This window comes from Mus caroli, chromosome X, assembly GCF_900094665.2.
Source record: "Mus caroli chromosome X, CAROLI_EIJ_v1.1, whole genome shotgun sequence".
Classification (NCBI taxonomy): domain Eukaryota; kingdom Metazoa; phylum Chordata; class Mammalia; order Rodentia; family Muridae; genus Mus; species Mus caroli.
In genome coordinates this window covers 95660343-95682662 of record NC_034589.1, presented here as the reverse complement: position 1 = coordinate 95682662, position 22320 = coordinate 95660343, and the positions used below count along the sequence as shown (strand labels likewise).

Sequence of the window (22320 nt, the reverse complement as noted above, 5' to 3'; positions counted from 1 at the left end):
AGAAAAAGGCAGAAAGTGGGAGATGGCTACAGAGCATACTGATTAAGATACAGAAAGCCGGATTTAGGCAATCTACACCGGAAAAAAAAATTACATTTATCTCTGATGTAGGAGAGAGCAAAGACAACCTCAAGGCTGAGGGGGGGTAGGCGGAAGGAAAAACAAGGCTTCTGTTAAAATATGGGTAAGATTCCCAAGGACAAGGGTGGGCAGGCTTTCTATGGGAAGGAGGAAAGGTCAGAAGCACGTTAGAGGAGCAATGGACAACACTGGCCGCTTCTTGCCTGAGTTTCTAGTATTGAAGTCGGGTAAGTGCTGTGCAGCCCTTAGAACTATCCTGGGAATGTGGAGAGAGGGATTGTGAAGTGTTCTGTCATGAGGCCTGAGAATGAACACTGCCACCTATTCTTTTAAGTCAGTAGACCTAGTATTAGTGACCCCTACCCCTACCCTACTTCTCAAGCCTTAATCACAGCCACGCCCACCATCTAGTACGATCCCTGGAGGCTGTGTTTGAGTGCTCTCAGGAGGCAGAGACGCAGAGAGACTGTGAGGGAGAGACCTACAAGAACAGAAAAAGAGGGGAAAGGGAAGGACAGTGTTTGTGTGTGTCTCTCTGTGTGTGTGTGTGTGTGTGTGTGTGTGCAAGTGGATGGGTGGGTGGGGGGCTTCTGATGACCAAAACTATTCAAGAGAAAATTCAGGCTCCTACAGGAGGATTCAGTGCAATGATCCCAGAACTTAACCGAAGGCCATGGAGGGAGACGGGGGTGTAGCCTTGCAGAACCTGCTTTGGGGGGGTCACCAGGCAGTAACCGTTACTGCATAGGCGTTGTCACTAAGCTAGAACCATTTAACTGGCAAGGGTAAGCTTAAGACACCCCATAACTATGACTCTTAGACAGGTTGGAAGGGGGGGGCTGAGGTTGCAGACAAGGGGAGGAGGGGCACTTGAGGGTTGGGTCTTTGCCTCCCCCATTCTCCGCTGTCACTACCCCAACAGTCGCCCGGGGGGCGGGCCCCGGAGAGGTGGGGATGGGGGAGGGTAATCTTGGCAGGCGTCTGCTGCATGGCGTAGGTAGGGAGTGCTGAGGGGGGACGCGGGGGGGAACACGAGTGGGAAGCGGAGAGCCACGGGGAGGGGGAGGGGACCGGGAACCATTTGAATGAGAGGAGGGGATCACGGGTAGAGTGGGCTCTGGAGATAGGGCGGGCACGGGTGTGACGGGGCCAGACTCTTGAGCCAGGTAAGGAAAGCAGGTGCGTAGATGTGGGGTTTTTCTTCCTTTTTGTGTGTATTTAGTGTACTAGGCCCTTCGGTGGAGAGGGGGCGCCGCCTTCCTCGGGGGCGGGCTCCAAAGCTCCAGAGGCTATCTTTTCCTCAACTAACGGGGCCCCGGGCGGGGGCTCACGCTCCATCCCCAGTGACGGCACTCCACTCCGCAATTTCCAGGCGGCCACTGGGCTGGGAGTCTCGCGCCGGGGGCCGGCGCTGTCTCGCGAGCCCCCTCCTCCAGCCAGCCAATGGGATTGGTCGCTGGCACCGCCCGCCTGCCTGGTGCAGAGCGCTCAGCGCTGCAAGCGGCGCTGCCATTTAAAGGGGCCGCGACCCCTGTCCCGGCTGCTAGGGAGGGAGGTGGAGAAGGAGCGCGGGGCCGTTGCTGTCTGCAGTTCTAGGCTTGTAGCGGTTACTCTAACCCTGCCTCAGGTAGGGGTCGGGTCTGTTCAAGCCGAACCGAACCTGCAGGCGGGATCTCGCAGTAGCTGGGAGGGGGGTTTGAGCAGGAATCGTAGCTCCAAAATGTCTTCCTGTAAATGCCTGAGGTGGGGGGTGGGCAACAGGAGAAGGGAAGGACTAGAGGTGCAATAGGAAAGGGGGGACGGGGCTGAGGAAGTGGTCCACCCTGAAAGGTAACCGAGCGGGGGGGAGACGGTTAGGAAGAGCAGTTTGTGGGGGCGGGGAAGGGCTGAGAGAGGACGGGGCTCCGCGGGGAGGGGCGCTGGGGCTGGAGAGGATGGGGAGAGACTGGAGACCTGGGGGGCTTTTGGGGGGAGTGAGAAGGGACCAGGGGCTGAGGTCGCCGGAGCGGGAAAGGTTTCTGGCAGCGGCAGGCACGGGAAAATGTGAGGGGGCGTTGAGTCTGAGGTGGGGGGTGTGTGAGAGGTAGGGAGGAAGGAGCTACGAGTCTCCGTGGGGGGTGTCGGGCGGGTTAGAGACCAACTGCCTGGCGAGTGTGGGCACGGGGCCAGGGCAGGGAACGCCACTCCCCACAGAGGGCGCTGTATTGGGGGGGGGAGTGGACATTGAGCCTGAAGCCTGTGGAAATGCCTATCGGCTGTGGGGGGCGGCTGCTAATGAGAAATCCAAGTGGATGACGGACGGGGTGTGTCCCACAGCCGACATAAGAAATTCAGGCTAAGACCACCTCTACTGCCCCTTCTTCCGATCTGCAGCCCATACCCAGCCATGGACCCCAGTGATTTCCCCAGTCCATTTGACCCATTGACCCTGCCAGAGAAGCCCCTGGCTGGAGACCTTCCAGTAGACATGGAATTTGGAGAGGATCTGCTGGAATCTCAGACTGCCCCAAGTCGAGGATGGGCTCCCCCAGGTCCCTCTCCATCCTCTGGAGCCCTGGACCTGCTTGATACCCCTTCTGGCCTGGAGAAGGACCCTGGAGGAGTTCTGGATGGAGCCACTGAGCTACTGGGGCTGGGGGGGCTACTCTATAAAGCCCCTTCTCCCCCAGAGGTGGACCATGGTCCTGAGGGGACCCTTGCATGGGATTCGGGGGAGCAGACCCTAGAGCCTGGACCAGGGTGTCAAACCCCTGAGGTGATGCCACCTGATCCAGGGGCTGGGGCTAGTCCCCCTTCACCTGAGGGGCTACTAGAACCTTTGGCTCCAGATTCTCCAATAATCCTGGAGTCTCCTCATATTGAAGAGGAGATACCCCCCTTAGCTACAAGGAGAAGGGGCTCCCCTGGGCAGGAGGAGGAGCATACCCAAGGGCAGCCACAGAGCCCCAATGCACCCCCTAGCCCTTCAGTGGGAGAGACTCTGGGGGATGGCATCAACAGTTCTCAGAGCAAACCTGGGGTACGTACCCCTACTGCACATCCTTCGTTGCCAGGTAGGTCGCCTAACCGTTTGGAGGGGCCTGGGGAAAGAAAGGGTGGTGGTGAGGAGGGTGGCTGTGTGCTTTGAGAAGTGGAGGAGGAGGGGACAGGAGGCTGGGAAGATTAGAGCAGGGCTCTGTGTGCTGAAGGAGGAGTGGGGTGTGGTGAAGATTGTGGAAAACAGGGGTGGGAGGCATGGAGGGGCTGCTCAGGATAAATGGGGTAGTGTGAGGGAATGGATTGGATGGCAGAGGTTCCCTTTCTCATAGCCCCAATAGTACCAGGGTCCTTCCTTCAGGGTTTGAAGGAAAATAGCAGGCTTCTAGGCTCTACGATTTTTCCAGCTGTTTGATTCTAAATAGGAGTGGAGTTTCTGGGATTGATGGATGGTAACTCCTCTCTGAAGCCCCCTAACAGCATACTGATTTCAGGGTAATGGTAGAGAGGCAGGATCTAAGATTGCATCTCTGATAAGGGAGGGGCGATCTAGACTTGAAGCTCTAGTTTCTCCCTGAATCTACCTAGTGCTTTATCTCCTCTAGCCTGTGATAAGGGTCTTCAGATAGGTAAACTGATATATTTTATATCTCACCAAAGTCCAGAGGGACCTACCCATACATTGATGGGCTTTCCCCTTCTTGCTCCTTTTAAGTGGTTACATTTGGTTTTGTTGGTAAAATATAAATTCTTCATGCACAGTGGGACAGAAATGATTGGAGGGGTAAGAGAATGCATTTTATCTCATGGAGAATAGCTGCACACATACCCTCCCCATTTTCACCATAGTACCAAGTCTGAGGTAACCCTGAAAGGGTTAGAAGCCACAGGCACTCGAGTTTCCCCATTCAATTTGGAGTAAATTGTTCCCCAGGAATGGAGGTGGGGGCCTGCCCTGGACAGGTTCAAGACTTAGGCTACCTTCTTGCTTCCTTTGCAGGAGATGGCCTGACTGGGAAGGAGATTGAGAAGCCGCCTGAGAGGGTGAGGGGGGAGGGGATTGGAAAGAGTCTAGTTCCCCCTATAGCTCTAAGAAGGAGAGAACCCTCATTTTTCCTCCCAGATGTTGGGGGGTGCTGTCAGAATCAGAGAAGGGAGGAACTCCTGTGTTTACTGATTCTTAGAATGAAGTCCAGCTCCCCATTTTCCCTTCTCTTTAGGGCTGGGCCAAGGGTCCCAAGTCTCTCACCTCACCTTCCATCTCCTGTCCCTACCCCAAACCTTGAACTCCAGTTAGCCTGCCACTAGTGTCAGCTTCCCCCCACCCCCACCCCTCTTTCCAAGGTACAGAAGAGAAGCGAGCGCGTTAGAAGAGCAGAACCTCCAAAGCCTGAGGTTGTGGACTCCACTGAGAGCAGTAAGTAGGATTGGAGGAAGCGGGACCTGGGAATTCCGGGTACACAGAAGAGCTTGAAGGTGGGATTAGGACAGGGCATGGGTCTTCTGGCCCCTGTAGTTCCTCTCTGTAGAAAGAGAAGTGCCTGTCTCTGCTGTGGGTTGGCATGGGAACCAAGAGGTAGTGGGGGAAAATTGAAAAGAAGAACAGTAAGAATAGTAAGTTTCAACTATACTGTCCCTGTCCCCAGTCTTCTCTCTTAGAACCTCCCTTCCTCTCCTGAATATTGTAGAAAAACCATGAGTAGTTTAAGATCCAGTGTAATGGGAGAGGAAGTATAAGGGCCAGAACAAGAGGGGAGTACCAGAGATCCCAGGATCAGTATTTGAACTTACTATGGATCTGACCATCAAATGGCTGGAGATCTGTTCTGGTGGTCTTTTCTCACTGCCCCGCCTACTCCCACAGTTCCAGTGTCAGATGAGGATTCTGATGCCATGGTAGATGACCCCAATGATGAGGACTTTGTGCCATTCCGGCCCCGGCGCTCTCCTCGCATGTCCCTGCGCTCAAGTATGGCACAAAGGGCTGGGCGCTCTTCAATGGGCACCAAGATGTCTTGTGCACATTGCCGGACACCACTGCAGAAGGGGCAGACGGCCTATCAGCGCAAGGGGTTGCCTCAGCTCTTCTGTTCTTCATCTTGTCTCACTACTTACTCCAAGAAGCCCTTGGGCAGAAAGACCTGTACCTTCTGCAAGAAGTGCGTTCAGATCTTAGGGTGGGCGGGGGCAGGGACTAGGGGAGGGAGTTATGGGTGAGAGAGATTATGTTGGCAAAACCAAGCAGGATGGAGATGATAGGGTTAATTTTAAGGAAGTGGTTAGAGTATTTGAGTCTGTGGTCATCAGTAGGAATCCTAGGGAGTGCAGGGGTTACTGCTGGAATAAGAGGGTGGTCCTGGATTACTGAAACCTGTTCCCACCTCCAGGGAGATCTGGAACACCAAGGACTCAGTTGTGGTACAGACTGGTCCAGGAGGCTCCTTCCATGAGTTCTGCACATCTGTCTGTCTCTCTCTCTATGAGGCCCAGCAGCAGCGTCCAATCCCCCAGTCTGGGGATCCTGCCGATGCCACTCGCTGCAGCATATGCCAGAAGACTGGAGAGGTGAGGGTACTCACCACAGGCTAACTTAGGAGCCTGCTGGCTCTGACCCACCCGCCCCTCTGGTTCTTGAGCTGCAGGGGCTGAACCCTGGGAGAAAGGGATTTGGGAGGAAAAGATAGCTAATGTGAGGGAGCAAAGTCAAGGCTAGAGCTTCTCCCAGATGTATGCAGCTAACCTCCTTACCTCCCAGGATCTCGTCATCAAGTCTACAGCCTGAAGCACAGGTTGGGGGGTCCTAGGCCCATTGTCTGCTGTAAAGGTCTAGGGTGAGGTGGGAGTCCGGTCCTTGCATTGATTGGGGTGGGCGGTGGTGGCCTGGCCTCAGCTCAGGGTGTGTATATATATGTGTGGCAGGTTCTTCATGAGGTCAGCAATGGCAGCGTGGTACACCGACTCTGCAGCGATTCTTGCTTCTCCAAATTCCGAGCCAACAAGGGACTGAAAACCAACTGTTGTGACCAGTGTGGGGCTTACATCTATGCCAGGCCTGGGGGCCTTGGCCCAGAGCTCCTGTTTCATGATGGTCAACAAAAGCGGTTTTGCAACACAACGTGCTTGGGGGCATACAAGAAGGTGGGGCCGAGGGAGTAGTGCATTAGAGGGCTATGGAAGGGGGTGTGGTTCTTGGGTGATAAATAAAGGTGCCTGAAGGGTCGAGGGCTGGGAAAAATAAAACAAATAAAGGGGGTTTCAATTGTATCTGTTATGTTTTATTTTTGAAGCTGGCTGGTGGACACACAGGTCTTTGTTATATCATCATTATACTTTTTTGTATGCCTGAACTATTTCATGTTTAAAAAATTTTAAAAATAAAAGTGAAGGGACAAACCCAGCCTCAGCCTCTCCTTCCCCATCCTCACAGAAAAACACACGTGTGTACCCATGTGTCTGGTGCAAGACCCTGTGTAAGAACTTTGAGATGCTATCACATGTGGATCGTAATGGCAAGACCAGCTTGTTCTGTTCCCTGTGCTGTACCACTTCTTACAAAGTGAAGCAGGCAGGGCTCACTGGTAGGTGCAAAGCCCTCTTCTCTGAGATCCCTGCTGGCCTTCCTTCTGCTTCCCATATTTCCCTCTTGTAGAGTAATTTCTGCTGCCCAACCTCGGCCCCAGCCACATCTTCCCGTGGACTTTCTATTCCATCTCTGCCCTACCTTACACCTTCTATGTGCTCTCTCTTCCTCTTTTCTCTCTCTTTCTCTCTTTCTTTCTATGCCCCAGGCCCTCCCCGACCCTGCAGCTTCTGCCGCCGCAGCCTCTCTGACCCTTGTTACTACAACAAAGTTGATCGCACAGTCTACCAGTTCTGCAGCCCCAGCTGCTGGACCAAGTTCCAGGTACTCCAGGCCCTGGACCAGGGATAAAGGGAGTGGCAACAGGGAAAGGGTAGGAGAACTGGGATAGGTAGGCCTGGGTAGAGCAAAGAGCAAGCCCGACCCCCCCCCCTCCCCCAGCACTGCACACATCTTGCCCCCTTATCTGTCTTCCTTCCCTCCAGCATACTAGCCCTGAGGGGGGCATTCACCTGAGCTGTCACTACTGCCATAGCCTCTTCAGTGGCAAGCCTGAGGTCTTGGAGTGGCAGGTAAGATCCCCCCCCCCCCCCCCCCCCCCCCCCGTCCCACCTACATCTTGCCACGTGTTTGAAGAAGTCTCAAGTTGTGCCTGTCAGGTGCAGATGTGGTAGCTCTGCCCTCCATGCCCTGTGTTTCCACCTCAGGACCAGGTCTTCCAGTTCTGCTGCCGTGATTGCTGTGAGGACTTCAAGCGGCTTCGGGGTGTGGTATCCCAGTGCGAGCACTGCCGGCAGGAAAAGCTCCTGCACGAGAAGCTTCGGTTCAGTGGGGTAGAGAAAAGCTTCTGCAGTGAAGGTAAGGGAGCGAGCTAGGCACCAAGGGAGGCCCTGTCTCCTATGACCAGGGAGGAGAGCGGAGCAAGGAGCAAGGATGCAAAGTAGGCCCTCGTCAGGATGCTCTACCACATTTATGCTACGTCAGGATGCTCTAGCACATTTATTCTAAGGCTTTAGGTGTCGGACTCTTTTGAGGAGGTTTCAGATGTCGCACTTTGGAGAGACTGGGTCTAACACCGGTGAGTAACTCTGTCTCTGGCCTCTCTTGCCTGTTCTCTCCTTTCTAGGCTGTGTACTGCTGTACAAGCAAGATTTTACTAAGAAGCTAGGCTTATGTTGTATCACCTGTACTTACTGTTCCCAAACCTGCCAGCGTGGCGTCACTGAGCAGCTGGATGGCAGCACCTGGGACTTCTGCAGCGAGGACTGTAAGACCAAGTACCTGTTATGGTACTGCAAGGTAAGGAGAGTCAACAACACAGCAGAAAGAAGGCAGCAGGGGGATGAACTGTGCCACTGACATCAGCACCAGCTCTCAAAGGAGAGAAAGCTGACCTCTCCAATCTCTAAGCTGGTCGAGTCTCTCTCACCAAAGAGAGGAACGTGGCTTATCACAGAGGAGGGTCCGGCACATTTTCAAGAGGCAGGTCTAACCATTCTGTCAATGCCCTCAGGCTGCCCGGTGCCATGCCTGTAAGCGCCAGGGGAAGCTGCTGGAAACAATCCACTGGCGTGGGCAAATCCGTCATTTCTGCAACCAACAGTGTCTGCTGCGTTTCTACAGCCAGCAGAACCAACCCAACTTGGATACCCAGAGTGGGCCAGAAAGCCTCTTGAACAGTGAGTCTGGGACAGGGTTACACTACTAGTACTGGCCTGGGCTTTTCTAATTTTCAGTTCAGCCCCTTCTTCCTCAGATTGCAATTAATTACCTGGCCAGAGTGCCTGGTATTATGCTCCTTTTATCTTTTTGGGCTCTTCCAGGTATTCTCGTTTGAATCTTCTCGGAGTGAGAAGTCTACTGGTTCTCTGTACAGATGTATAGTTTAAGGTGTCCCCAGATAGGATGGGACTTGTAGTGGATGTGGTTAGTGTCCAGAGAAAGGGAAGTATCAGTGGGAGCTTTATCTTGAATGACACCGAGACCATTTCTAGAATGTTAGCCTTGTGCATCAGCCGTTGTACTTAACTCCTGAAGGCTGTCTAAATAGAAGGTATAAAGTGAGGGGCAGGAGGTGGTGGTATTGCCTTCTAAATGTAGTGTTTCATTCTTTCTGGTAGCCAGAAGAAGAGAATCCTCTTGGCTATTGTTTCTGGGGCCCAGAGAAGACTAGGCTTGGGGTAGGAAGGAAGAGAAATCCTAGACGTCCTATTTCTCTTTAGTGTGCTCTTTCAGAAAACGCTCCTAGAAAAAAAAAATGGTGAGGTGAACAGTTAGTTCCTCCAGCAAGAGCATTTCTTTGTTTGGTTCCACAGGTCAGTCTTCTGAGTCAAAGCCCCAGACACCCTCTCAAACCAAAGTGGAAAACAACAACACAGTGAGGACCCCAGACGAGAACGGGAATTTGGGCAAGGTCAGGACAGAAGCCAAGAAGGGAGGGTTATCTCAGAGGAGGGGACTGTGATGGACAGAACTAACACTCCTTTGATGCTGTAGACTCCTGTGAAGAGAGCAACTCCAAGTGTGCCCACTCCTCCACCCCCACCGCCCCCGGCAACACCCCGCAAAAACAAAGCTGCCATGTGTAAGCCGCTGATGCAGAACCGGGGTGTCTCCTGCAAGGCGGAAATGAAGTCCAAAGGAAGTCAGACAGGTGGGTACCACAATACCTCTATTCCACAAACAGGATTCCTGCGTTAGGCAGCTCGCTCTCGGTTGGTTTTTGTGCTACTGAATACGTTTAGAGCTTTTGGGGATAACAGATGAGCATCAGGTCCTAGGTCAGATGTTCCTCACCTAGAAAGGGTGCTAACAAGACTTTTCCTGTCTGCAGAAGAGTGGAAGCCACAAGTGATTGTGCTGCCCATCCCAGTGCCCATATTTGTGCCAGTGCCTATGCATCTATACTGCCAGAAAGTCCCGGTGCCTTTCTCAATGCCTATCCCGGTAATTGTTCTTGCTCTTCCCGACCCGTCCTCCTTTACCCTTCTAGGATTGAGGCCCATCCTCTCTGGCTTTCTCATAAACTGGCATCCTTATCCACTGGTACGATTCTTGCCGTTTAGTTGGGATTTGTGCCTGCAGGTGCCTGTGCCCATGTTCTTGCCCACTACCTTGGAGAGCACAGAGAAGATCGTGGAGACCATTGAGGAGCTGAAGGTGAAGATCCCTTCCAACCCCTTGGAAGCTGACATCCTGGCCATGGCAGAGATGATTGCAGAGGCCGAAGAGTTAGACAAGGCCTCCTCGGATCTTTGTGGTATGCAGTAGACTGTGGTAATGGTGGAAACAGTGCTTACAGCCCATCTGCCTAAGAAAGTGGAGGGTGTGGTCTTGGTGCTGAGTGGGCGTAGCTGGGATAAGCCCCTGAAAGCCTGTGTGAGGATTGGACAAGAGCTGCAGTGACTGAGCTGACTTCTCTGCCTCCCAGATCTTGTGAGCAACCAGAGTGCAGAGGGACTTCTGGAAGACTGTGACCTGTTTGGGACAGCTCGGGATGATGTCCTGGCCATGGCTGTTAAGATGGCTAATGTCTTAGATGAGCCTGGACAAGACTTGGAGGCTGATTTCCCCAAGAGTAAGTAGGATTTAAGGCAGGCCCACTGAGTATGGTTGCATTTGTGTCATTAGGGAAGGAGTGTTTCTTGTGACCCTGAGTATGACTTTAAACCATACTCATTAAGACAGGATGTTCTTCTTGTTGTTTTGCTTACATTTTTTTGAGGTAGAGTCTCATATAGCTCAGGCTATCCTCCAATTTACTCTGTAGCTGAGGATGACCTTGAATTTCTAATCCTCCTGCCTGGATTTTAGGTACTAACACTCCTGCTTTCTGTGGTACTGGCGTTTGAACTCAGAGCTTCATGTATACGCTAAGCTACATCCCTTAGCCTTTGTTTTTTACTTTTAGTTGTGTGTGAAGGTGTGTGCATATGGGTATGTGTGGATGTTCATGGGTGTACTGGTCTATTTTGAGGCCAGAGGAAAACCTTGGTGCCATTCTTCAAGCACTGTCTACCTTCTTCTTGACATGGGGTCTCCTTCACTGCCCTGGAACTTGCCAACTAGGCTAGACTGGCCAGTCAGCAAGCCCCAGGGCTCCACTTGTCCTTGTCTCTCCAATGCTGGAGTTACAAGTTCATGCCACCATGCCTGGCTTCTCCTGTGTGCTAGTTAGGGCATCAAACTCAGGTCCTCATGCTGGCGAGGCAAGCACTTTATCGCCTGAGCCGTCTCCCTCGTCCCCATTGTCTGTCACCATTTTTATGTGTCCAGTTGAGTCATGTTAAGTATTTTCATATTGCTTGGGTTTGTAGGAATCAAATAGGGCCCTATGTATGTTAGGCAAGCTCTACTACTGTGCTATATCCCAGTCCTATTTTTTTTTTTTTTTTTTTGCTTTTTATTTTGAGAGAGGGTCTGAGTTGTCCAGGTTGGCTTTGAACTCATTCTGTGGCCCAGAAAGTCCTGTGCCACCATATGTAGCTTGTGTCTGGTGTGTCTCTATCTTTCATATCGCTTTACCTGTTCCTGTGGAGTTCAATGAGGCCAAGCAAGTGGTTCCTCTTGATTTGAATGACCCAGTAGCAAGGGTGGGATAGGAGGACTTCCAAGCTGAGACCTAAAGAAGTTAATTTCTTCTTTCTGCCCCTTCTATTAGATCCTTTGGACATTAACCCAAGTGTAGACTTCCTCTTTGATTGTGGCCTTGTAGGGCCTGAGGATGTATCTACTGAACAGGACCTTCCTAGAGCCATGAGGAAGGTGAGAACTGGGGTTACTAACTATATCCACAAAAAGAAAACGGGCTGCTTTCAGAGCCTCGAAAGAAAGCCTAATGTGACCTTCCCCGGCCTTCTTCCTCCGACGCTAGACATACTGAGACCTAGCCACCAAAGTTTGCCTTTCTCTCAGTAAACAAGAGCATCAAAGTTACTCTGGGGCTCTCTGCCAAGGACACTTTCTGTTCTTATACCAGTGCTCCCATTCCTGATGGTGCCCTGGCCTTGGTTCAACACCTTTCTCCTTTTGTCTTCCTTTCCAGGGTCAAAAGAGGCTGATGCTTTCTGAAAGCTGTTCCAGGGACTCTCTGAGCAGCCAGCCTAGTTGTACTGGTCTCAACTATTCATACGGTGTCAATGCTTGGAAATGCTGGGTACAGTCAAAATACGCCAATGGAGAGACCAGCAAAGGTGATGAGCTACGCTTTGGCCGTAAGTACTTGGGAGGAAGAGGGCACAGAGAGGGAAAGAAAAAGGGTCTATACCCAGGATCAGCTGATGAGAGCTAGGAGTAATAAGGGTATGGTCACTTACGGCTTCCCCATCCAGTAAAGACAGCTAACAGTTGTAGACTAAAGGGAGATCCTGTCTCAGTCCAAGGCTGAGGAGTACTTTTGTAATTCATTGTTTTTTTAGGAGCTAGTTATAACTGAAGGGTTGTTGGTGGAGCTTAGTATAAGTCTCCAAATGAAGTTTTCTTAACCCTGTCCTCCTCTGCTGCATGCCACTACAGCCAAACCCATGCGTATCAAGGAGGATATTCTCGCCTGTTCAGCTGCTGAGCTCAACTATGGTCTGGCCCAGTTCGTGAGAGAAATCACTCGGCCCAATGGTGAACGATATGAACCTGACAGTATCTACTACCTGTGTCTTGGCATTCAGCAGGTAACTCCTGCACACCACCTGATCTCCTCTCACTTCCCACAGTATGCAGAATTCTCCTGGAACGGTTTCTAACCCGTTCCTCCTTCTCCCTTGTCTCTGACCCTGACTAGGCAGCTTGCTTAAATTCCCTATGAAAAATAGACACCAATGACCTCCTAAAACCGCAGCTTCATTCCAAGACTCTTGTTCAAGCATCACTGTTGATTTCTATCTTGATCCTCCAGGTCACCCTTGAATCGTGTTTTGAGGAAGGATGTGAGGGCTGAGTTCCCTGAGTAGTTAGGTAGTGTTTAGTTCTGCCTAGGAGAGGTTAGCCGTTCTGACTTGATAAGGGTATCTGAGCTTGTGAGGACCATCTCCAAGCCTCTGCCTCTTTCAGCAAAGCCTCCGTACATCAGCAATGTAGAAACACCCGAGGGAAAGCACACTGGGTTATCCACTCAGGCAATTGGTTGACATCAAGGACCATGACTGCAGCTTTCGTCATCGAGCTCTTTTCTCTAGGTCCTGGAGTCTAGGACCTACAGCCTAGCTTTATGTATGTCTGTTTTTCTTTCTTTAGTATTTGCTGGAAAATAACCGAATGGTGAACATTTTCACGGACCTTTACTACTTGACTTTCGTTCAAGAACTCAACAAGTCTCTGAGTACCTGGCAGCCCACACTCCTCCCCAACAGTAAGGGGCAGAACTTAGCAATCCCTTCTCCCTCTCTTCCCTTCTTCCAACACACCCGCCACAAGAGTCCTGTACTGGCTGGCCTGTTACTCCTCACTAAGGGTTTAAGGGGAGGAGTATGTACCTGGATGCCTCAGGGTTTCAGGCTAATGGAGCCAGAGTCCTTGCCCTTGAGGAGAACCACTGTGGTGATGCATGCCTAGAATCCCAGCACCAGGGAGGCTGAGGCAGAATTGTGAGTTCTTGGCCAGCCTGGACTATCTACTAAGATACTGCCATTTTTAAAGAAAAGAACATGAGTTGGACTTGGTGGTGTATGCTCTTAATCCCAGCATTTGGGAGGCAGAGGCAGGTGGATCTCTTTGAGTTTGAGGCTATTCTAGTTACATAGTGGGTTCCAGACTAGCCAGGGCTACATAGGGAAACCCTATTTTGTTTTTGTTTTTGTTATTTTTTAATAGAAACACCAAAAAGGAAGGTGAGGAGAGGGTCAAGACTTCATCTCATCTAGGAGCATATAGTTTTTGTGCCTATAGTTCAAGCTACTCAGGAGACTGAGACAAGATCTTAAGTCTCAAGTTCAAGGCTAGCCTGAGCTACTTAGGGCGAACCTTTTCTTAAAAAGAAAAAGAAAAAAAAAAAAAGACTCAGATCTATAGACTTCTCTCTGGGACCAGAAATAGTCGAGGTTTCGGTGATAAGTTGATCAAAAAGAAAGCAAGATGTGGGAATTGTAAGCTTCATGTCTACCTGCATATAACTTAGAGGTGGTCAGAGAAGTGTGGCATGGAAGTGACAAAGTATATAAAAAGTGCCCAGGTCCAGGACAGGCAAGGTCACACAGAAAAACCCTGTCTCAACAACCCCAGGCTCAAATTTCCCAGTCCTACTATGTAGGTCAGGTGCCAGGATTTCTATGCAGTGAGAAGCCCACAGTTCAGTGTATGCATGTTAGGAGCTCAGGTTTGGGAAGCCGACCCTGTTTGTTTTTTCTCTTTGTCTATCACAGATACTGTATTCTCCCGTGTGGAGGAAGAACACCTCTGGGAATGCAAGCAACTGGGTGTTTATTCTCCCTTTGTCCTCCTCAATACCCTCATGTTCTTCAACACTAAGTTTTTTGGACTGCAGACAGCTGAGGAACACATGCAACTCTCTTTCACTAATGTGGTACGGCAGTCTCGCAAGTGTACCACGCCTCGGGGCACCACCAAGGTGGTGAGCATCCGCTACTATGCCCCAGTCCGACAGAGGAAAGGGCGAGGTATGAGCTCTCCTCTCCTCCTCCTTTGCTTTTTGTACTTTATGTTCTTTTTCGTGGCATCCCCACCATACCCCTGCTTGGTCACTAGCTTCCTTCTGCATTTGCAGGAAAGATGTAAACAAGCCTTCTGCTAAGACACTGGCTGGCTGCTTCCGAATTGGAGGGCAGTTACCTGCCTGTTTCTCACCTTTGTCATTTCTAGGCAATTTATTTGCTTGCCTTCTTTTGAGAGGATGAGGGTGATCCAGGGAGTAAGCTGTTAGCTGTCTCTGGTCATCAGGGAGTGTTGAGAGTGAATAAAAAACTTTTCATGATTCAAAACTTGCATACTGAGGACTGGAAACATGACTCAGTAAAACACATGTCTGAGCCACATAGCTGTGAGCACTCGAGTTTGGATCCCTAGCACCCAAGTGAACCTAGGCATGGTGGCCTAGGCCTATAAGCTAGAGCTAGAGCAGGCAGGGTGGAGGCAAGCAGCTTCCCCAGAGCTCAGCATCCAGCTAGTTAGTGAGCTCCAGGCTCAGTGATAGACGGTCTCAACATGATGGAGGGAGGATAGAGGAAGGCACCAAATGTCAACCTCTGGCTTCCACATGTGCACACATACAACTCAAATACAAACTCACACATGCACACAAAAATAACAATTGAATAAAAACTGTACAGAGGAAGAAAAAAAATCCTACATTTTGATTCCCATTCTCTTTGGCCCTGGAGTTCTGACCTGTCTGTGAGTGATTCGCCAAGTCCCTTCTGTGGGCCTCTGTTTGACCTGATGTACAAAGATTGTGGCCATCATTTGGAAGGCAAGCCCAACCTTCTGAGAATCTGTTTTACCAATTATTTTGTCTACTTTCCAAGATCACCTTTAATAGATAACCTTGGGAGTGAATGGAAACACTTGGACAGAGAGACCTGGGGAAAGGCGAACTCCTTCTGCTTTCCTTCCCTCCCTCCCTCCTTTCCTTCGGTGTTTCTTTTGTAACAGTAGAGGTAGAACCCAGAGCCTTTTCTATGCTTGGCAACCACCTTCCACCTAGCTACCCTCCCTCCCAGCCCTTTGCTGTTCTCCCTTTATTTCGTTATAAAGCTGTATTTGGCGATCCTGCAGCCTTATCTCGGTGTCCTTGATTGTGCTCTGGGAGGTGGCTTATTGGGCCTGTGTTCTAATGAGTCTGGGTCATTTCTCCCCACTATAGACACAGGTCCTGGGAAACGAAAGCGAGAAGATGAAACTATCTTAGAGCAGCGTGAGAATCGCATGAATCCCCTCCGCTGCCCCGTCAAGTTCTATGAGTTCTATCTCTCAAAATGGTGAGTTGGTGAGTGTGTAAGAATGATTTACCGTGTGGACCTAAGAGGCCTGCTTTGCCTTGGTACTACTGATGTCTGTCTTCCTATCCCCATCCCCACTCTTCCAGTCCTGAAAGCCTCCGGACTCGAAATGATGTGTTCTATCTGCAACCTGAGCGCTCCTGCATTGCCGAATCACCTCTCTGGTATTCTGTGATTCCCATGGACCGAAGCATGTTGGAGAGCATGCTCAATCGCATTTTAGCTGTGCGAGAGATTTATGAGGAACTTGGTCGTCCTGGGGAAGAAGACCTAGACTGAACCCCTGTTGTATCTTGTACCCATCTATCACATCAGTGTCTGTCCTGGAACCAATGCTATCCATTCTGAAGGGCCCTAACTGGCTTCTTCTATTCTCTCCTTCCCTGCCTTTCCCAGGAACCCCTGCCTTTAACCTTCTTTCATACCACTTGATAATCATGGGGCCCCAGTGTACTCAGGGGCTAGTCCCCCAGTGACGGGTGTGAACCTGGTACCCCATTTTGTTTATGGAAACCCTTTCTGCTGGGGCCTGACTCTGATGGAGTGATGATAGCTCTGGTGATCCTGTTGGCTTTGCGTTTTCTGACCTACATGTATGTAGGTGAAGCCCTGTGCTCCTAGGTGTGACCTAGGGAAGAACCCAGCTGCCTTCTCTGCCCTGTATCCTCTCTCTCTCCTCTTTCCCTGTACCATGTGAAAGGGTCTTGTCTGAGAGGTCTGAAAGTGAGGGGACCATTTACCTAAAGCACAGAGCTCAGACACTCTTATCCCTCCTGAGAGAAGTGATTGTTGACACCCTGCACTACCACATCCCTTACCTGACTGACCCTTCCAGCACCACCCAGTGCTACAGTTTCTCAAGGGTTCCAAATACTTTCTTTTCCTCAAAGGCAGAGAATGACTCAGTATGGAGAGCAGACTCCTATTGTGCAGATGATTCCTGTCCCCTTGGTTTATGTGTTTGTCTCTCTCTCTGCCATCTTAAGGTGGCGTGAACCGTGGTGTCAACATGCTTAGCCCCTCTGTAAGCTGCCTCCCTTTAGTTCCATGAACAGAGCTCCCAAAGTAAAAATGACCTTCGCACTTGGACTGGGGCTGGGTTCCCCAATGTTCTACCCCCTACCATCAAAGCCAGGCCCACAATATGGGGTCCTAGGCCATCTAGGATGGGGTTTGTGGTCAAAAGATAGGTGAGGAGCTGTGGGCCAGGGTCCTGTTCCTACTGCCTACTGTCTTCTCTTCCCCATCTTAACTTTGTGGGCCCAGAAAGGTTAGTGTCTGTCAGAGGGAGCACCCAGTTCTTTCCCTGTTGGCTTTGCTGTTCCCCAGCCTTCTTTTTGTGTTTTTATAACTGTCCTCAGTTTAGCCACTGTTAAAATGTATATATTGTACTGAGGTGCCTGGCCTGTTCCTTCAGTGAGCCATGCCCACCCTTGTGTTGTAGTGAGAAACTGTTGTCACAACTAACTTGTCTCTGGAATTGTTTCAAATAAAGAGTTAAAATTGTTCTTTGCTTTCTCTGGGGGAGGTGAGAGTGGAAGAGAAGAGAAAGAGCACCCACTGTGGATCCCTGAGGGTTAGTGTTCCCTCAGTCAATGAATATCACAACGTTGGCCTCTTCTCATACATTTTCAGATACATCAGAAAACATTATTTTTCAATAGCCATTTATTGAGCTAGAGTTGCTTATGTCTATAATCCCAGTAGTTGGGAGGTGGAGGCAGGAAGTCAGGAATTCAGTCATCCTTGGCTACATGTGGGGTTCAGAACCAACCTAGGTTATGTGAAACCCTGTCACAAAATGGGGACAGGGGCTGGAGATGTAGTTCAGTGGTAGAGTGCTTGCTCAGCATGCACAAAGGCCTGGATCCATTCCTTAGCAACACATAAAACTGAGAGCAAGTCTGTTATACCAGCATTCTTACAAGGTCATCTTTAGTTACGTAGAAAGTTTGAGACCAGCCTGGGGCTACATGAGACTCTGTCTCAACAACAACAAAAAACCAAAGTGAGCACTTAGATTTAAGAACTTAGATTACATATGTATTTCAGAAAAGACATTGCTGAGTGGCGATGATACACACCTTTAATTTTAGCACTTAGGAGGCAAGCTGGCAGAGCTCGAGTCTAAGACCAGCCTGATGTACAGAGTGAATTACAGGACAGCCAAGGGCTACTCAGAGAAACCCTGCTTTGAAAGAATAATAATAATAAAGACATTGATTAAACCTGTTACCTATATGCAGTAGGCTCCCAGTCTAGTGGATCAACAAACATAATCAGTACAAACTAAGGCTAGAGTGAGGCTCAGAGTTCACTGGGGAGGTATCATTTGGCCTAGGCCTCAAAGACAAAATAAGAGAGATTGGGAAACCACAGGCTTCGAGGTGGGAGTACAAAGCTGGGCTTTTTTTGTTTTTTTCAACTAGGGAGTGGCAGGCTCGGATCTGTTCAAGGAGAAGATCTCTAGAGCAATGAAAGGATAAGGGGAAGGCCTAGAAGTCTGCAAATGGATCCAAGGAGTATGTTTTTTGTTGTGAATAGGAGGAGACTAATAATAAATGCTGAGTTTGGGACTCCATTGAATGCCATGATGGGTCTTGCAGCATGGCATTGTAAAACAAAAGCACCGACTTGAATTCCTAGTTTTAGCTGTGCCAGGAAAACATGCGCAGATCTCCCTTCTTGAGATTCTCTTTTTAAAAAATGAGTCCATAGTGCCCTTTGGCTTTTGTTATTGTTCTTTTTTCTTTTCCTTTTTCTTCCATCTCTCTCTCTCTCTCTCTCTCTCTCTCTCTCTTTCTCTCTCTCTTTCTTCTTTTTGTTTGAGTTTCACCATGCAGCACAAGCTGGCCTCAAACTCAACCACCCTGACTCGGCCTCCTAAATGTTGAGATTATAGGTCCACACACCAGCAGACCAAGATCCGCCTGAGTTTTCTCATAGAATTGTTGAAACGATCAAATAAGACTTTGGAAATGGAGCTGGCAAGATGATTCAGCCAGAAAGGGTGCTTTCTGCTAAAAGGAAGGAGAGAACCTACACACGAAAAATTTCTTCTGACTTCCACAGGTAGGTTGTCCCCAGTCTCCTTCAACTTGCCTTCTTGAATCACACACACACACACACACACACACCCCAAAATAAGTAAAAGAGGAGAGAGGAAAAGAATATGATCTAGGTATGATGGCTCACACTTGAAGCCCCAGCACTTAAGAGGTTGAGGCAGGAGGATTGCTTTGTGTTTGAGGTCAGTCAGTGGTGCAAAGCAAGACCTTGTCTTGAAAGAAAAATAAGACATGAGAAAAATAATTGATACAAAGAGCAAATAATGATGTTACTGAATATAGTAGGCATTTAGAAATTCAGTGATAAGGATGGGGTAGGCTGCTGGCTGGCTAGATAAAAGACCTAACAGTCTGAGTGTGATCCCTGGAAGCCACTGGGTGGAAGGAGAGAATTGATTCCCACAAGTTGTACACACACACACACACACACACACACACACACACACACGCGCGCATGAAGGGGGGGATGGTATGCACATGTTCAGGGTCCTAAATTTGGTGGGCCACACCTTTAATCCCGGCACTTGGGAAATCCAGGCAGATGGATCTCTGTGAGTTTGAGGTCAGCCTGGTTTACAAAGTGAGGCCCAATCCAACTAGGACTATCAAAGGAGAGCCTGTCTTAAACAAAAGCCAAACTAAAACAAAAAGAAACATCAACAATGTTTCTCATTAACAAAGAAAGAGAGGAGAGAAGAGAAAAACAAGAGGCACTGCAAGTCTGAGATGCAGAAGGCAGGAGAGCAGGTGAAGGAAGAATCTGATATTTATGTAGCTAATTTTTTACCTGGTGCCCAACCTTGTCTAGTCACTAAGAATAGATACAGGGCTAAATAACCACTTGGGTTCCTCATGTTTAAGTCTCTAATCTGACAGAGACTAGGCTGGAACTAGGCAATGGAAGGAAGTTAGAAAGCGATTGCTCTTGGGGTCACAGAAGTTGAGGGTTGGCATCCGTGTGACTCCTGAGAGCGAGTGCCTCCTCTAAATTTGCATTCCACAAGAAACTGCTCGTCCCCATTCTAACTCTGGGAAAGACACTCAGATCGACAAAATAGCCAGGCTCCAGAGTTAGGGTTTCACGTTGTCTCTCCAGAGGTGACAGGAGGTGACAGGAGAGCTGGGTTTTTCTGTTTCAAAAAAAGAGTGGCACTTATTAGAGCAATCAGTGTGAACAAGGCTGAGGAGGAGGCACCATACAACATTCATGTGTGTGTGTGTGTGTGTGTGTGAGGAAAAGAGTAATTGGCTGTAGGGAAATAGACAAGAAGATTTCCTGGAAAGAATGAGGGCAGTGGGCAGTTCTACTGGGAAATGCAGCTCAGACTGGAAAAGGCATTCACTGTTATGTCCTGTCCTGCCCTGCTAGGACAGATTTCACCCAAGATTTTCCCTGTTTTTGCACTGAAAAGTCAGCAAGCCAAGAAACCGCTCCCTTTTGACAAGGTTGGGTGCTCAGACCTGACCCTAGGTAGTATTCTCTCTAGGCTTTCTTTACCCCAGAAGCAGCGGAAAGCCATTACAAGACTATCCCAGTGTTGGCATGGTGGCACAGGCTTATATTCCCAGCATCCAGAAGACAGAGGCAGGAGGCTCACAGAGTCAAGGCTAGCCTGGGCTATAGCTTAAAGAAAAAAAAAAAAAAAAGCAAGAGCTGAGGATGTAACTCAATGGCCCAACATTGTCTAACATGTACAAGGCTCCGGGTTTGCTCCTGAGCACCACAAAAAATAAGTAAATAAGTAAATAAATAAATAAATAAATAAATAAAATAAAATTAGGACTTTCACAAAGAATTGGGAACACAACACAAGTCCATGGCTGTGTTTGTGTCAACATAGAAATGCACATAAGTAAGTGAGCAGAGTGTGGATTTGGAGGCGAGAGGTCAAGGGCTGCTATCTTCCTCAATCATCCTCCACCTTAACAGGGTCTTTCTTTGAACCTGGAACTCTTCACTCTGGCCAGTAGTGTCTCCAGGGTGCCTCCTGTCTCTGACTCCCCAGTGCTGGGATTACAGGCACACCCCAATATACACTACTCTTGTATTTATTTATTTATTTATTTATTTAGAGACAGATTCTCACTAGAAAGCCCTAGCTAGCTTGGAATTCACTATGTCGTCCTGCCTCTGCCTCCCCAGTGCTAGGATTAAAGCATATACTACTATGCCTGATGTCTGTACCCTACTTTAAAGTAGCTGCTGGTGTTTGAACCCAGGTCCTCATGCTTGTGTGTGCATGTGTGTATGTGTGAAACATTTTACTCACTGAAACATCTTCCCCAGTTCTGTGGCTTTCTGCTTTTTTTAAAAATTATTTTTGCCAGGCAGTGGTGGCACACACCTTTAATACCAGCACTCGGGAGGCAGAGGCAGGCGGATTTCTGAGTTCGAGGCCAGCCTGGTCTACAGAGTGAGTTCCAGGACAGCCAGGGCTATACAGAGAAACCCTGTCTCGAAAAACCAAAAGAAAAAAAGAAAAACCAAAAAAATATTTCTTTTTAAAATTATGTATGGGGGGGGTGTGAATTTGTATGAGCACACACATACAGTGCCTATGGAAACCAAAGGAGGATGTCAGAGCCTCTGAAGCCGGAGTTGCAGGCTGCTGTGACCTGCCCAAAGTCAGTGCCTGGGATTGAACTTGGTTCCTCTGTAAGGATAGCAAGTAAGCACTCTTAACCACTGAGGCATTTTTTAGCCCCACCATGACTTCATGTTTTGTCTGTTTGAAACAAGGTGTCACTAGCTATCCCTGGTTGGCCTAGAATGCAGTATTTAGACCACTTTGGCCTCAGACTCACAGAGATCCACCTGTTTTTTAGTGCTGGGATTAAAGGCGTGGCCTGGTGGCTTCATGTTTTAAGGTAATTTTGTCATATGTGAACGAGATACACAAAGACAGGTCACTAAGGAAGCCTGATGACCAGTCCAGGGGCAATATATAGCCCAGAAGAAGGTAATGTGGTTTGCCTTCAGCACCTGGCTAGCTGGAATTCCAGTTTTACAGCTTGGTCCCTTCTTTCCTAGCTGAGTGATGTGGATGAGTTATTTATTCTACATGGGCCTGTTTCCTCATCTGTAAAATGGGAACATCTTGGTGCTCACCCAAAGGAAGGGTGAAGATTAAAGGAGATAATGTTCAACACAGTGCCTGGCTCAGAATGAGCACTGTAAGTATTAAGTCCCGAGCTATTCCTTATCAGTTAGGACGTTGTGGCTACGATAGAAAAGAGAGAGGAGGAAGAAAGGGATTTGACAAAGATTTGAAGAGAATTACCAGCTGCGTGTGTCTGTCCAGCAAATTGCCTCTATGGTTGTGGGAATGAGTTCAGGTTGAAGCTAATTCTCCCAGGTCTTTTGGTTGGAAGTGTCAAGTGTCAAGGTTACTGAGGATGAGACCTAGGGCCTGGTACGCGCGGCAGCCGCTCCACCGCCCAGCGACAGCATCCTTAGCTGCCCGCTCCCCCGCCCCTCCCTGCCCGCCCCTTTAACCTTTCTGTTGACTGAGAGTCTTACTAAGTTTGCCCAGGCCAGTCTTTCTTGAACTTATCTGCCTAGGTATTTTGGGGGAATTAAAGGCTTTGTCCCTTGAAGGGAGGCCAATGGGGAATCAGAGAAAGACAAGAGGGAGGCTGGAGGTACAACTGAGCAGTAGAGCACTTGATT

General features: G+C 49.4%; 1 protein-coding gene across 7 annotated transcripts; it reads left to right on the top strand.

The window, feature by feature from the left end:
• The first annotated feature begins 246 nt into the window (after positions 1-246).
• Positions 247-17088, top strand: Zmym3 (zinc finger MYM-type containing 3). Of its 7 annotated transcripts, none has more exons than XM_021152919.1 (25): positions 247-308; positions 2455-3134; positions 4058-4101; positions 4402-4474; positions 4922-5216; positions 5445-5622; positions 5977-6195; positions 6485-6635; positions 6846-6961; positions 7123-7209; positions 7345-7495; positions 7764-7936; positions 8151-8316; positions 8953-9050; positions 9134-9290; positions 9471-9583; positions 9722-9896; positions 10068-10214; positions 11298-11401; positions 11682-11850; positions 12152-12303; positions 12866-12980; positions 13990-14244; positions 15447-15561; positions 15669-17088. In XM_021152919.1, exons 2-25 carry the CDS (start codon positions 2468-2470, stop codon positions 15859-15861), a joined length of 4113 nt encoding a protein of 1370 aa, XP_021008578.1. In that variant the 5' UTR covers positions 247-308; positions 2455-2467; the 3' UTR covers positions 15862-17088. The 7 variants fall into 7 exon arrangements, with proteins under 7 accessions (XP_021008578.1, XP_029329171.1, XP_029329172.1 ...); XM_029473311.1 differs by lacking the exon at positions 247-308 and adding an exon at positions 543-1260; XM_029473312.1 differs by lacking the exon at positions 247-308 and adding an exon at positions 1034-1078.
• The last annotated feature ends 5232 nt before the right edge of the window (positions 17089-22320 follow it).